Source organism: Pseudorasbora parva, chromosome 1 (assembly GCF_024679245.1).
Source record: "Pseudorasbora parva isolate DD20220531a chromosome 1, ASM2467924v1, whole genome shotgun sequence".
NCBI classification, from domain to species: Eukaryota; Metazoa; Chordata; class Actinopteri; order Cypriniformes; family Gobionidae; genus Pseudorasbora; species Pseudorasbora parva.
This window is the reverse complement of record NC_090172.1, coordinates 57,856,865-57,872,476: the sequence shown is the minus strand read 5'-3', so window position 1 is coordinate 57,872,476 and position 15,612 is coordinate 57,856,865. Positions and strand designations below refer to the sequence as shown.

General features: G+C 37.5%; 1 protein-coding gene across 1 annotated transcript in view; it reads right to left on the bottom strand.

Annotated features, from left to right (window-relative positions):
- Window positions 1-9,978: 9,978 nt before the first annotated feature.
- The window catches only part of gigyf1a (GRB10 interacting GYF protein 1a), a 45,785-nt gene continuing 40,151 nt past the window's right edge, over window positions 9,979-15,612 (bottom strand). Inside the window, exons 21-25 of the mRNA XM_067446501.1 lie at window positions 13,707-13,867; window positions 13,274-13,437; window positions 13,136-13,183; window positions 12,865-13,009; window positions 9,979-10,150 (exon numbers count right to left, since the gene is read on the bottom strand). Coding sequence (XP_067302602.1) covers window positions 10,083-10,150; window positions 12,865-13,009; window positions 13,136-13,183; window positions 13,274-13,437; window positions 13,707-13,867 — 586 coding nt within the window. The 3' untranslated portion in view covers window positions 9,979-10,082. The remainder of the gene's footprint in view (window positions 10,151-12,864; window positions 13,010-13,135; window positions 13,184-13,273; window positions 13,438-13,706; window positions 13,868-15,612) is intronic.

The following is a 15,612-nucleotide window of genomic DNA, read 5'->3' as shown; positions in this document are numbered from 1 at the left end:
GTTGAATACAGACAACAACAAAAGGCTTGTCTGTCTGTCTATCTATCTATCTATCTATCTATCTATCTATCTATCTATCTATCTATCTATCTATCTATCTATCTATCTATCTATCTATCTATCTATCTATCTATCTATCTATCTATCTATCTATCTACTTACCTGTCTGTCTGTCTAGTTAAAACTACTTTAAATGATCTGGCTTTCTAAAGCCAACATCAAAGTGTGTGTACAAACTTTATAATCCAGTTTTACATTTATATTTCAGCTAATTTTGTCTTCATTTAAAGGCACAGTATGTAAGTTTTGCCGCCTGAGGTCACTCATATTCATAAAGGCGTGGCTTGAAGACATCGTTAATGAGCGTGGAATCATGGGAGTTGTAGTCTTGACTCTTCTCCTTCACAGCCGACTTGGGCAGAAATCATATTCATAAATAAGCGAATGCTAATGCGAGACCTGTGCGAAACACCGGTCTCAGGGCTTTTATTCTGCTTATGCTGCAGTCGGCCACTTCATTGAGTATATGGTTTAACACAGTGCTACATGCTTTAAACAATCATAGGCCTACTAAATACATTTGTGTGTGTTGAAAGTTATGTCAAAGTTATTGTCCATTCACTCTGTGGCTGGTGTGAGACTTATTGAACTTTGCAGTAATCTAGATCAATATTAGAATATCATATTAATAAAAACCGGATGACTAAATGATTGTTGCTAAATGACATGCAATTAATTTTAAAATATAGCTATTGTATGATGGCGAAAGCTCTCTTTGATTATTCTTATAGCCGCTTGACAAAAGTGTTGTCTCTGAGCCATGATAAAAACGTTACTTGAAGCAACTCAAACACTAAGACTAACCGTGTTGTGCTGAATAACAATGATTTGTTTTCTGTTGATAACTGTAGGCCTATCCAAACAGTTGCTCATCTGTTTAATAAAATATATTATATTAAAGCGACTTTCTACGGAAATCAAGAGTAGTGTGGATAAAATGTCATTGACACAGTCCGTAACACTTTAATAGGTGATTAATCTGGATTTTAATATTATTGGAAACAAAACAACAAAATATATAACTGATGCCTGTTGCATAAAGTTAATTGAACAAACTCTGAGTTTCAGAGTAGGTTTAGAGTTGACAAATCCAGATAAATACAACCTGGTTTAGATCAAGTTCAACCATTTCTCAAAGCTGGGGATAAACTTTCTGTCAGGTTTAATCCAGTTAGCGATTAACTCTGTCTGAAAGCGCGTGCACCTGAACGTGTGACACGTGCGGCAAACAGCCAATCACAGTGTCCGTTTGATTCACTTCTCTTCTAAAGTTTGAGAGATCGTTTGGAAAATGATCATGAAATAAACGTTTACAAAGCAGGAATAAACACTGCTGCAGCAGCGACAGTTTGAGAAGGCAGCTTAAAGAATATCTCACTATATCAATGCATGATGTGAATCAAAGAAATATGCCTAATAATTATAGGTTCACAAAGAGCTCATGAATACACGTTGTTTAAAAGAATACATACATGTATAATACATACAAATGAATGTATGCATTATATTTACTACTTGGCTACTTGTCAATCAATATAGTATTTATATGAACATATATTAATTCAAAGTGATTATAATTCATATAATATAAATAATTGGCACCAAAAGATTTGAGCGAATTTAAAGAATTAGCACCACAATTTTATTTCTAATGTTTTTTTCATTATAAACTGCTTTAATTTGGAACGAGAGATACAGTGGTGTGGCGTTAAGGCATCTTTACTTGCAGCTAATTGGTCCAGTTTGTGTTTGTGATCTCTAACCCAGAATAAAAACTGCTCCAGAGCAGGTTAGCTGTGTAATGTCAGTTACCTATGGTAATAGGTAAATTGACTAAATGTAAAATGTGTACCTTGAATGCAATGTAAGTCGCTTTGGATAAAAGCGTCTGCCAAATGCATAAATGTAAATGTAAATGTAAAATAAACACAGCTAAAAACCAATCCATCTTCTTGAGCCCCCCACCCACCCCAAAAAAAAAAAAAAACAGTTTGCTCAAACTAATCTCGAACTTACCTAAGTAACAACTGAAACCAGCTTTGTGCAACAGGCCAATGTTCTAGTGTATTTTGGATTTATTAATCTAAAAATCTTGCATATTGTGCCTTTAAATATTTTGGAAATAGAAATGAAGTTATCCTGAACATGTTTAACCTTTACTCAAGTGAGATGTAGAAATCTATTTTACATAATCCCCTCATTAAGCAGTAAAGACAACTGACAGAGAAAATGTAAGTCCACACGAGTGCTTCATTCTGAAGTATTTATTAATTTTCTTCAAACAAACCAGAAACCCCAAAAACTATTCACATAGCCTAATGAATATACAAACATCGTCAAAATGGTTTCTCATTACCTCTTTTTTAATATATTTTTTTAAATGGTGGAATCTCTGGAAATTGAGACATCCAACTCAGACGTGTGTGATAGCAATGATGACGAGACGGTCAAGATCATCTCATTAGCCATTGCCGTTGTTATTCAGCTGATCACTTCAAGATGAACACACGGCTCTGTGACAGCGTCAATACAGTACTGTTGCTTTCCACACACTGAATCAAATAGATATGACAGACATGTATTTTTTTTAAATCATCATTAACATTTTAAAACATATTTTTGCATACCAGTAAAGACATTAGGCATCTCTAGTTTAATCTGACCTGCAACATTACACAATTAATCATCTTGAGAGGGCAATACTGTACAAATCACATCTTTGTGTTAGTATTTCTGAACAGCCACTTCTATTCTGAGATCAAAGATGAAAAGGCATTATGTTAAGCAGTTGACACTCAATTCTGACCTGGAAACAGTTGCCTCTCATATTGAAAATGCGAAGCACAAACTATTTGGACATCAGGTTGCATCGTCAGGGAAGAAACTTGCCCAGTTACACCAAAAAAAGTCATTACTTTTGTGGGGATCATTTGTAATGTTATATTAATCATTTCACAGGTTCATAAACAATGTTTAAAGGGTTCCTTAAATAAAATCACACGCTATTGTCACAGAGCTAGTCTCACTTTTTTTTTGTTTTACGCATCTTAAGTGTGCCTTAATAGGCAGAACTGAACTGTTAAGGCATGTCATAAAAGAGAGGAAGAAAATGTTCAAACAAACCTGAAAACCCAACAGAGAAAGGGACAAGGGGTTAAGGTTATTTACATTATTTACATGGCAGCCAGACTGAAGTGTAGTGGGACTGTGTTAAGCCATGTTAGCGAGTGTATATTTGATAATTCATTGTTGAATGTGTGTGTATTTCAGTTATTATTTATGTGTGTGTGCTGTGTCTGTAAAGTTAACTCTGGCTGCACTCGAGCAGAACTATTCTGTGCAGGTTCGAGATCTCATAGTTCGGCTGTTCCAGCATTCACAGTTCACTCCCTCCTCCTATAGCAAGGAAACGTGTTCCTCTTAGTAGTCCGAATATGGTGCCATGAGTCCATCATTCCTCCACTTCCTCCTGGGCTCTTAGCTCTTGTCAAGCAGTCATGATTTCATGTGCTGTTTGGGATCTTCCTCTGAAGGCTGAGGACAGGAAATGAAGAGGAGATGAAGCAGCGGAGAGCCTCCATCTCCATCGGAAGATCTGGAACAGCAAAGATCTAATCAAATCAGGGAAAAGAAGAAAGAAAAATATTCTAATAACAGATCTTTAAAGGTGTCTTCACACTTGTAGATCATTTGGTTATAATTTAAAAGCAAACATGTAGTCTTGTACCAATTTTAACACCAAAACCTAAAGATACTGAAGCTGACGGCATAGGGATATATTCACAACCTGACTGGTCAGCTTTTATTACGTATACTTCATTATCAATGCTGTGTGCAGCTAAATGCACTCGCTGTATGTGTGTAGCTACATATGATGGTATTTTGACCTGTTGACAACAGATGAAGAGCTTTCAAGTAAAAAAAAAAAAACAGCAGGAATCCCTCCACATCACACACAAATAAAGATCTGCCTAGAGGAGACGTGGTTCTGACGCCTGTACCGAACTGTGGACAATATCGTGTCTAAGATGATTTTTTTTTTTAAAGGTATGCGTGAGAATGATCTTGTGACATCATGTCCTGTTTTTTGTTCATTTACATCTTTGGTCCACGGATATTGCGTTCATATTTAATTCGAACCGCACTAAAGATGGGTCTCAGTCAGCTAGTTTGGCCCGCTTCATGCTTCAGATGGCAGCATTAACATTTATTCAAATAAACCGCACTAACAGAGCAAACACACCAGAGTTTGTCTTAATCAAACCAAACATGCCAAGTGTGAACATATCCTAGGAAAATGAGTGCCTGTGTAAAAGCCCTCACACCACTGATACTAGTGTGATGTGGGTGGATGCTTCTCAACCAGGGTCCCAGGGCCCTCCGTAAATGCCCATTGGTGCCTCAAGATGGCGTAAAGACCCCAGTGGTGAAAAATACATTTTTAATGTCTATGTGGTGTTTTTAAAAAGCCTTAAGACATACGACGTGCAAATTCATAAGTAAACACCATTGATGAGCAATTTCTCTTTAAAATAGTCTCAAAAACGTGTTTTTTCTCCTCTGAGAAAGTTTCTATGATGTTTTATGTAACATTAGCAACACATTATTAGCGGTTTGATAATGTAGTCAAAGCCACAGCCTAATCATATTAATTACCGTTATGTGTCCAACGCTGTAGAGCGATTGCGAAATTCATTACCATTCCGATACATCAGCTTGTAGACTGCTTCTTCTAAAGAATCAGTTTCTAGGTCAAAGATTCACTGATGCTCCAGAAGGAAACGCGATGCATTAAGAGCTGGGGTGAAAACTTTTGAACAGGATGAAGCGGTGAACATTTTTATTTTTTTGTTTAAATATCATATTTTTTCATTTAGTACCGACCTTCGGAAGCTACTGAATATACTTACATTTCTCTCAGAGGGCAAATTAAGTATTTCAAATTCAAAAGTTTTCAGCCCCTTTTCCTTCTGGAACATCATTGAATGTTTGAACCTTTTTGTAATCGTTGTGTTTGAGTCTCTCAATCGTCCTCCGTGTGAAAAGATGGATCGGAAAATCATACAGTCACTGCTGGAAAGGGTTCAAATATGCAAAAGATGCTGGAAACCTGAAGATTGTGCAGGACCTGTAGTATTTTTCTGAAGAACATTGCTCAGTTAAACTGATCAGGACAAACAAGAGACTCAAGAACAACCAACACACAACACACACACACAGCTGTGGATCATCCAGGGATTGACACACAGTATTAAGGAATCATGGGTGTGTAAACTTTTGAATGGGTCATATTTTGAAATGCACCTTTTTTGTGGAAAATACCTTATTCAGGACACCACTAAATCAAACAAAACATGCATTTTGTAAGATCCCTCTTATTTTGTTAAAACAATAAACATTTGGCAGATTCAGCAAGGTGTATGTAAACTTTTGACCATGACTGTATATTTATACAGAACCAGTCAAAAGTTTGGAAACATTAATATTATTAATGCTTTTGAATGAGGTCTCTTCTGCTCACCAAGGCTGCATTTATTTGATCAAAAATACAGTAATATTGTGAAACAGTAACATTCTGCAATATTATTACAATTAAAAAAGTAATGGTTTCTATTTAAATCTATTATAAAAAGCTATTCCTGTGATCAAATCTGATTTTTCAGCATCATTACTCCAGTCTTCAGTGCCATATGATCCTTCAGAAATCATAATGCACTGATTTATAATCAACATCAGAAACAGTTGTGCTGCTTTTTTTTAAATAACCTGTGATGCATTTTTCAGGATTTTTTGATGAATAAAAAGTTTAAAGCTTTTTATTTAAAATAGCCTTTTGCATCAATATACACTGTTCAAACGTTTGAGGTCAGTCTTTTTTTATTTGTTTTATTTAAATTCTATTCAGCAATATGTTAAATTGATAGTAAAGGTTTATATTATTAGAAAAGATTTACATTTTGAATAAATGCTGTTCTTTTGAACTTTTTATTCATCAATTAATCCTGAAAAAAGTTTTTACAGTTTCCAAAAAATATATATTTAGCAGCACAACCAACATAAATCAGCGTATTAGAAGGATCACGTGGCACTGAAGACTGAAGGAATGATGCTGAAAATTCAGCTTTGATCACAGAAATAAATTACATTTTAAATATATATTTAAATAGAAAACCATATTTTTAAATATTAATAATATTCCACAATATAACTTTTTCCCCTGTGTTTTTGATCAAATAAATGCAGGCTTGATGAGCATAAGAGACTTTTTTAAAACCATTAAAAATAGTGATGTTTCAACCATGGAGTTAAAAAAAGGTTGAGAAGAAACGTTTTAGCATATGTTGTTTTGCTAGGATGCTTTGGTGATTGTCAAGCCGTCGCTACATAGTTGAACACACCTTTAACCTAAAGTACAGTAGCAGTTATAACTTTTGGAAGGAATAGGGAAAAAAAAAAAAAATCAATCAATGAATAAACAACCAATCAAATAAATAGAGTATTCTTACCAAACAAATGGTCTTGTGGCGCCGTAACCCCTTCAAGCCAAAGATCAACTCAGCCATGCTGTCCGCAGGTGGTGGTAGAGCTGATGGAGCTTATTAATTATTGATCTCCAATACAAAAAACAAAACAAAAACTGTCCTCCAGTCTTTAAAAAAGCCTTTTCAGTCATCAATGAAATAATCAATTCCAGTCCACAAAAAAAACAAAAACTGTTGGCTAGCACCCTGGACCAAGCAGTTTAATCCTTTTTACATAACGGAGAACACTGTTGAGTAAATATATTCGCTATCTCCACATTGTAACCAAGTTTGGAGACTGCTCGTATAGTCTTAAATATCAACATTGTTCAGTGAAAATCGTGTCCCAATGTGTCTGAAACTTCCCTTATCCTTCTATGGTAAAGCTTGTGTGGTTACGTTCTCAAAAAGACTGAGAAACAACCACCATAAGGAGAACGAGTCTCGTGCTAGGGCGCCGAAAACTCTCCAAGCGCCCATCTGCCGACAGAAAGCGGACATCTTGCCTTCTCTGCCTGTGCTCTCCAAGCCCAAGTGAAAGTTCCTCACAGTTTTGAGCAAATGAAAAGTGCATAGTGAGGGTATCAGGGCAGTGCTAGTCCCTTTGTTTTCTTGATGAAGACAATGGCCATGACACCCCGTCCACCCTCAGACGGAGGGGGTTAGGGAGAGGGGGACAAAAAAAAAACACAAAATTATAATCACGTTCACACTGTCCAAAGGAATTATCTGGCAGATCTGAGGTCATACATATGCTCTTTTGTCATCGTTCTCGTCAACATCCATCACATATATGTCCATCCAAAATAATCCACAAGACAAAAAAATGATTGGGAAAAGGGGGGAAATGTTAAAGCATTCAATATATGCATCTCAAAGTACCAAGAGGTCATCTGTGCTGTATGATTTTTGCCTTCTTTCCAGGTACATGAAGCATTTCTTCTGCCTTGATTTCATTACAAAGAGAGATTAGTAAACTTAAGAACATCATAAGTCCAGTAAACAAAATATGGTCGCCTTTATGATTCTAAAAAAACAAAAACAAAACACACCCTGTCCGCAAGATAAAGGTACATGAAGAAATCTTTGATGTAATTCCATTACTTGTGTTCCAGCAATCCAAGTTTGTTTCAGTCAGCGAGTTATATAGGCTGCGCTCATATCCACATGCAAAGGAAGGGCCTGACGTCATGCCATTGAAGTCCCCTCCGAAAAAGCGATTTTCAACCGCAGAATCGCATATTCAATCACCACAAAAAATGAAGAGGAAAAAGCACCCACAAAAGTCTGTGCGGTTTGTAAACAACCAAAACTCCAGTATGGAATAGAATATCTTTTAAGTTCTCATTCTCATAGTCAGAGGATTGTAGAGGCAGTGTGTTTTTGCGGTAGCCATCTTGAACGTATTTCCATCAAGAACTCTCGACGGACAAAGGCGAAATTTCAATTTCGCTCGTCTCGATGCCCCGCCGATTACGCTTTAATATCCAGCGTTGAGCAACTCCATCTACACCGTTACATTTTTGGAATACATTCAACTTTTTTTTTTTTTAAGAAGGAAAGAAAAAAAGTACACAAATGCACTTCACATGGTGGCAACTAAAAAAAACAATCCAAGGAAATTTTTTCAAAATGAACAAAAAAGTAGCAGCCCCAAGTGCTCTTCCTTGTAGTCCAATACTTTGCTTATATTCATAGATTCATATATAATCATATATAACATTAAAAGAAAAAAAATAAATCACCATTATTGTCATTGACAACAACAATGAACAAGTAACAAAATATTCAAACATTTTGTGTGCACTGCTGAGTGCACTTGCACAGTTTGTTGCGATCTTTTTTTTTTTGTTGTTGTTGTTTGTTTTTTGTTTTTTTATTTACCAGAAATAGTCAGAACCTCAGTCACTCGTGAACAAGAGAGTGGACAGAAAGGCAATGTTAGGTCACATCCTCCAAATATCAAACATTTCTTTCATCCAAGCATCCCCAGGCTACAACAGAACTGTACAGAGATAGGCTCTTGGTTCATAAGCATGGGAGGCATGTGGGGGCGGAGCCTCGTGAAGCCACGCCCCTTTGCTAAAAAAATAATGTCTCAATGGCAGCAATGAAGTCTAATCATTCGCCCTTTAGTTCTTAGGCACACATGTGGGGACAGAAAACACACACACACAGACACGCAACGTACGTACCACAAGTAACCATTTCCTAGAAGTATACGAGATTGAGCTCAACAACACACAAACGAAATGATGACAAAACTAATGACGTGTTCTTAAACCTCACAGAGGCAAAAATGAGGCAGCGGAGGCAGGACGTCCTTGCTCTCTCCGCCACGAAAACTAAGAGTGCTGGTTGGCGTAAAATGGGCTAAAGCTTTTGTGTTTGAATCTAGAGGTCTTTCTTTGTCGGGGAATGAAGAGCTGGTGAAAGAGGATGTGTTGTGCCGTTGCCCCCCTCTCTCTGTCTTGCTTTCATTCATTCATTCATTCATTCATTCACTCATTCATTCACATACAGCACATTTACAAGAGGAGTAATACACACAGTTCTCCTCCTGTACACAAGCATTCAAATTCACACATTCGGTTCATAAAATACAAAACAAATTCACTCCGAATGACGAAATGGCCTCTTTTGATCATACGTCTAAGTAAGCGATTAAAAAAAATACATTGTGCAGACTGGTATGTTTTAAACACGCGCGCACAAACACTCATTCCGTCTCAAACAAACATGCGTGTATAGACACACACACACACAGGCACACGATCACAAAAATATTCTTCTCTATTATATCGAACACATTTTTTTTTATCTTTTTAACTTGCATTTATGTGAGTGCAAATCTTCAAGTTTTATAATCAAAGTTTTTTTTATAATAGCTTTACGTTTTTTAATAGAAACTTTATATATATATATATATGTATATAAAAAAACGAAACAACAGTGTTTGTCTTTAAAGAGAGGATTTGTTTTTCTGATAATGTCTGAACTGAAACACGCAATGGTCCCCCAATCGCCACCGTTTCCTCCCAGCACAAACTCCAGTTCTGATTCAACACACACACGCGCACACACACACACACACACAGTATATGTATGTGGTAATATTCTGAAGCCATACCACATAAATATACAATCTTCTCGAAAAAGAAAAAAAAAGGAAAAAAAACAAAACTATTCAAATTACATCTTAATAAAGTGCATTAGTCTGAGTGTAAGGTGCTTAATGCTGTAAGTGCCAGAACTTTATCACCCCCCTGTCCCCCCGAACACACAAACAGACACACAAAAATAAATTCACACCTGTTCCCTTCCCTGTTGAATTACATTCTTCTATTCCCAGCACAAACCCACCCGCCCGCCCCTAAACTGATACCTTACTCCTGGCTTATCCCCATCCCCCTCCCCCTCGAAGCAGTGCACATTCGACTTGCGGAGTCTGATTAGGTGGACCCGCGGGTTTAAAGGCCTCGTGTAGCTATTGCTGTGGATTCAGTAATCCTCGACCATCTCCATCTCGTTTAGACCATACCGATCAGGGCCACCGTGGAATGAGTACCCTAAAGAGACACAAACAGAGAAAGACATTTCAAATACAGCAGATCAGTATACTCTGTATAGAGCAGGGGTCGCCAACTGGCGGACTCTGGTCCGGATCCGGACCGCAAGATGCATCCATCCGGACGGCGAAGCCTTTTGACGTAATGAAATAAATAAATGCCAAATGCGATTTTAAAAATAAATAAATAATCACATTTATATCAGGCAGCTCAGTAGAACCGGTTTTTCCTATGTTGCCACAGTTGCGCTGACAGTTAAAGGGGTCGCTCAGCTCCGTGTCTCAGGTATCTCACACCGGACGCACACATATGCGCGAGCTCAGTTTTGAATCGACTTCTGACAGAAGAACTGCACAATGGGTGTATCTTGTAGCACAGGGTGTGTATCACCCTGACGAAGGCATGTAAAGCCGCAACGCGTAGGTGTCTCTGTCACCAATTTTTAAATGTTTAAGCCATGAAAAAATAAAGGCTTTTTAACTCTCTCAATATACCCATCGAGTGCCTTGGACTACTTTTGCATTTGAACATAAAATTATGTTATGAGATTCCCGTTTTGTTTTTTAACCAGGAGGGTTTGTGTTCATTGATTGCTACTGTTTATCTCAGTTCAGCAGAAAAAGCACTTTAGTTGCTAGTAATGTTGAAATGAATGTATTTTCAGTGCAGATTTAGAGATTAAGGCATTTTTTCATTAATCATTTTTTGTCAGACATGGCTACTGGTTGAATTAGATATTTTGTACCAACCTCAAAATGAGATACATTTATTAAAGGACTACCTATGTTTGCTTTAACAATATGAAAAGACATGTTTATCTATATGAGAACATACTATATTTTGTTCAATAAAGACACTTTTTTTAATCTACACTAATTTCTTTAGTCTGGCAAAAAGACATCAATTCATGTTTTTAGGTATATAATTGTCCGGACCTCGGCCGGCGAGAAAGGTTTATTTACTGGACCCCAAGCAATTTTAGACCCCTGGTATAGAGGTTCTCTTTGGGGGCTTTTAGGGATCGGGGGAACTTTTTTAGTGTGTGCAAATGGTGGAAGTACTCACTTTTTAAGCAAGAACTGGGAGATATGAATTGAGCGGTTTAGTCCAAATTTGCTAAACATGATTGCTTTATATGATGAACATACTGAATTTATATTCACATTTAAACATTCGTCAACTCACACATCAGTTGTAGTAATCGGAAGCTCAAGCATGTTCACTAGAAAACCAATGAGGTTCATTCTCATGTTACGCATCACGTTTGTTAAATCTGTTCATCATATAAACCTACAGACTCTTCAGTGACTAAACCGCTCAATTCATATGGATTAGTTTTATGATCTCTCTTATTGAAGTGTCAAAGTGTCAGATTACCTCAAAAAGATGGTGAAAAAAGGGTGAGCAATTAATGACAGAATTTTCTTTTTGGTTATACCAAGTTCAACATAGCACATTAAGATATCAGATGTATGTCTTTGATTCAATAAAAAGAACCAGCTTTTATGATGAATTTGTTTGGGAATCAATTGGACTACACTAGTTGTGCTATATGTGGTTTCGACTCACTAAACATAACCAGCTCATAGGAGTGGTCAAGTTACTTAAAAAAAGTAATTATAGTTACTAGTTACTCCTCACAAATAGTAACTTAATTAGTAACTGAGTTACATCACTATAAAAGTAACTAATAACCAAGAAAAGTTACTACTGTGTTACACTTTTTTTTTAAATGTTCAAATATGTCAAATAACTCGGATGCCCCCAATATTAAATGAATGAAATGGACACTAAATAGAATAAATTAGTATTATAAAACATTGTACAGTAATCTATACTATTTTAATGTTGCTGTGGGACAATGTAAGAGACACCTATCAAATTCAAGACACTATTGTAAATATTACCAGTACTATAGTGGAACAATAAAACAAAATCGATTGTTTAGAACTGTAATATTTATTGCACAGACCCTAACTGGCCAACAAATATTTCTTTAATGTCGTGGCTCTGTCTCCTCCTTTGGTAGCTGAGCTCACATTATCCTTTGCGTTCTAAGCCACTAGTTTTTGGTGGCATATAACGATGTGAAGTGCTCTATTAGATTAGAATTACTTGCCACCGACGTGGAGACTCTTCTGGGCATAAGTTGCACGTTACATACACATTCTTACCTTTCACCTCAACGAGGGAAAAGTAGTGCATACTTCCAGTTTGCGAAAGCTATCTTTGAAGTCATTGGACATTTTATCGCTCTGACTCCTGGTCGTTGGTGTGTGCGACAGCGAGTGCGTGTTTGTGTCTGTCTACCTAAGCCAATCATGAATCATCATCAGTTGTGGTTGTCTCCCACCCACCTATCATAATCAGTTATGTGTACAACACCCACCGTCCTAATGCTCGCTCGCTCTCTCTCTCTCTCTCTCTGCCCTTGACTGCACTCTCAGCCTGTCTGCCGCCCAGTTTCTCTCTCTCTCTCTTTCACACTGCAGGTCCGCTGACAGAGCGCCCACCAGCTCGGATGAAAACTGCTTCAGTGAGCTTAATTATCGTGATGCTGCAGTTTATTCTCAGTAACGGTAACGGCGTTGTAACAGGGGAAACATTAATTAGTTTGATCACTTGTTACTGAAAAAATTAACGCTGTCAGTAACGCCGTTCATCTATAATGCCGTTATTCCCATCACTGGTCAGAAATAAATAGGGAAGGGTACCTAAGATGCTTGGGTCAGAGTGCAGCATCATGGGTTGTTTCTTCTTCAGCTTTGCTGCCTGATCATAGACCCCACTCCCCTTCCCAGAATGCACTGCCTGGAACATAGACTGCAGAGCACTTGGGTTCATTCCTCGTACAGTATCCTGACCGACAAAAAGAGTGCAAGAATGAGAGGCAAACACCGGAATTAAGAATCTGATAAATGACAAACGTGACTTTGTTCTGCCCATCATGGAAATATAAATCCGTCAATCCAGTTGTACTCATACCTGCAGAGGAAAGTTGTTCATGCTAAGTCCAGCCATCTCTTTGGAGAGCTATAAGAGAAGACCAAGAATTAGGCAAACACCACACACAAAGACCTTCACATCTTCCTGTCTCACACACACACACACACACACACACACCTGCTGCTGCTGTCTCTGGTGGTTAGCTTTCTGTTTGGCACGGCGCTCCAGAAACTGTCTGGCAAACTCTTTGGCTTCGACAGTATCGCCCAGATAGGAGCAAATAAAGTTCAACACCTCATACGGAGACTCCACCTCCTTCAGGTACGCCACAATGGTCGGCACTGTTAACAAACACACACTCATTTTCCTGCTTATGAACTCTCTGGCCTGCTAAGCTAATAAGTGTGTGTTACTGTAAACATGTATTCTTTTTGTTTTGACAGACTTTCACAGATGGATGAGTCTAAATGATTTTTTTCAGAATAATCAACAGCCTCTGCAGATGTTGTCGAAAGAGAACTTGTATTTCAGATTATTCTTTTTTAAATATAAAGCAACCCAATTGAGAGAAAGGCTGGTGTGTGCAAATCCTGAAAGAGAGACGTCTTACCATCCTGGGAAGAGGAGGAGTTATTGGCGGAGGTGTTGAGTGCATGCAGCATCTGTTCACACCAGGTGGTGAAGCCGTCCTGAGACTTCATCCCCTGCAGGAGTTTCAACAGCCGATCCTCCTCCTCAGTGCGTTTACGGCCCCTCATCATGTACTGCTCACTGCACACACACACACATATACAAACGCTTTAGCCAGAAAACACACTGGATTGCTCAAGCATAGTGCTAACAATGTCAAGGTCATGGGTTTGATTCCCGGATTGCTTTGCATTTTCTATAACATACATAAAATGTACATTTTACTGAGTTTCCATGATCTTTTTTTCAATTACCAAGTAAATTAAAAAATACATATAAATAACTCCAAATAAAATGTACTTTAACTGAACAACACACTATGGGGTGGGCGATATTGCCTCAAAATTATATCACGATATTTCAAAAATATTTTGTGATAATATTTATAACAAAGAAAAATTTTTTTGGAACAAAGTTTTATTGGTGAATGCAGCTGGAAGGCAGCAGGATTTATTAGTGCAAACAAACTGAAGGGCATTGTCCATCCTTTTCCAATGAGCTACTGTCAGTGATGAGAGAATATTTAGTTTGAAATGTAAATCTATTGTCATAAGGCGGCGGCAGCAGCAGCTTTAAGGACACACACAGCACGAGTCAAATGAAAGCAAAGTAGCCTTGGTACAAGTTATTACCATTTTCACAGGAAATCTTAAGTTACAATATAACAAATTACTTTAGTTATTGTTAAACTAAAATGTTATATGCCATGGTCTGTCTGACTACTCAATTCTTATTTGCTGGAATGTGCCGTAACTGACGAAAATAACCATAAATGATACCCTTACGGTCAAATATTGCGCTGCAAACATCAATTACAGCTTTAAGTTGTCAATGTTTTGTCAGTTGTCAAGACGGCTGACCTCTTGTAATCAAGAAGCTCCCCCTTTTATAGGTACTAAATCGTCATCGGAGGCTGACATGCTGCTCTTACTCTCAGACAGGTGTTGTGCGCGCTAGGGAACGTAAATGCGGCATCATGCCACTACATCATTGATATTTCGATATGACACTTTTTTAAATGGATAGTTCACTTTAAAATGAAAATTCTGCCATCCTTCACTCACCCTCAAGTTGTTTCAAACCTGTATGAATGTCTTTCTTCAGCTGAACACAAGGGGAGATATTTTGAAGAATGTCAGTAACCAAACAGTTAACTGGAGCCATTGACTTCCATAGTAGGAAAAAAAAATACTATGGAAGTCAATGGCTCCAGTTAACCGTTTGGTTACTGACATTCTTCAAAATATCTTCCCTTGTGGTCAGTTGAAGAAAGACATTCATACAGGTTTGAAACAACTTGAGGGTGAGTAAAGGATGGCAGAATTTTAAAGTGAATTATCCCTTTAACATGAAAAAATTTAAACCAATTTTATGCTGCCTTCACGTGCTATCGTAAGTTTCCTACTTCCCACTTCAGAAGTCGTGATTACGAGCTTGTTGTGTTCAGGTGCTTTGCTGTCGGAAAGAATGGAGGACACCAGGTTCATACTTTTGTGCATCTTTGGAAAATGTTATTTTATCACTATAACCATTTCAGTCATTTCCCGGTCCCTGAAAATCACTGGCAAACATAGCAGCACAACACGAAAGCATATTGTTTATAATCACATTCACAGGCATAATGTAGACAAGATAAGGCTGCTTAAAGACTAAAATGGCAATAGTTTTCAGCCATACATGATCCTATTGAAGAGCTACTTTTACCACACTATTGAGATAGTCAGCTTGCTCACTATTCTGGAATGATGGTCAACTACATGCGATTTTTGATGCGTTTAAAATACACAATATTCTTCAAATGATTATTAATTTATGTAAATATGTAC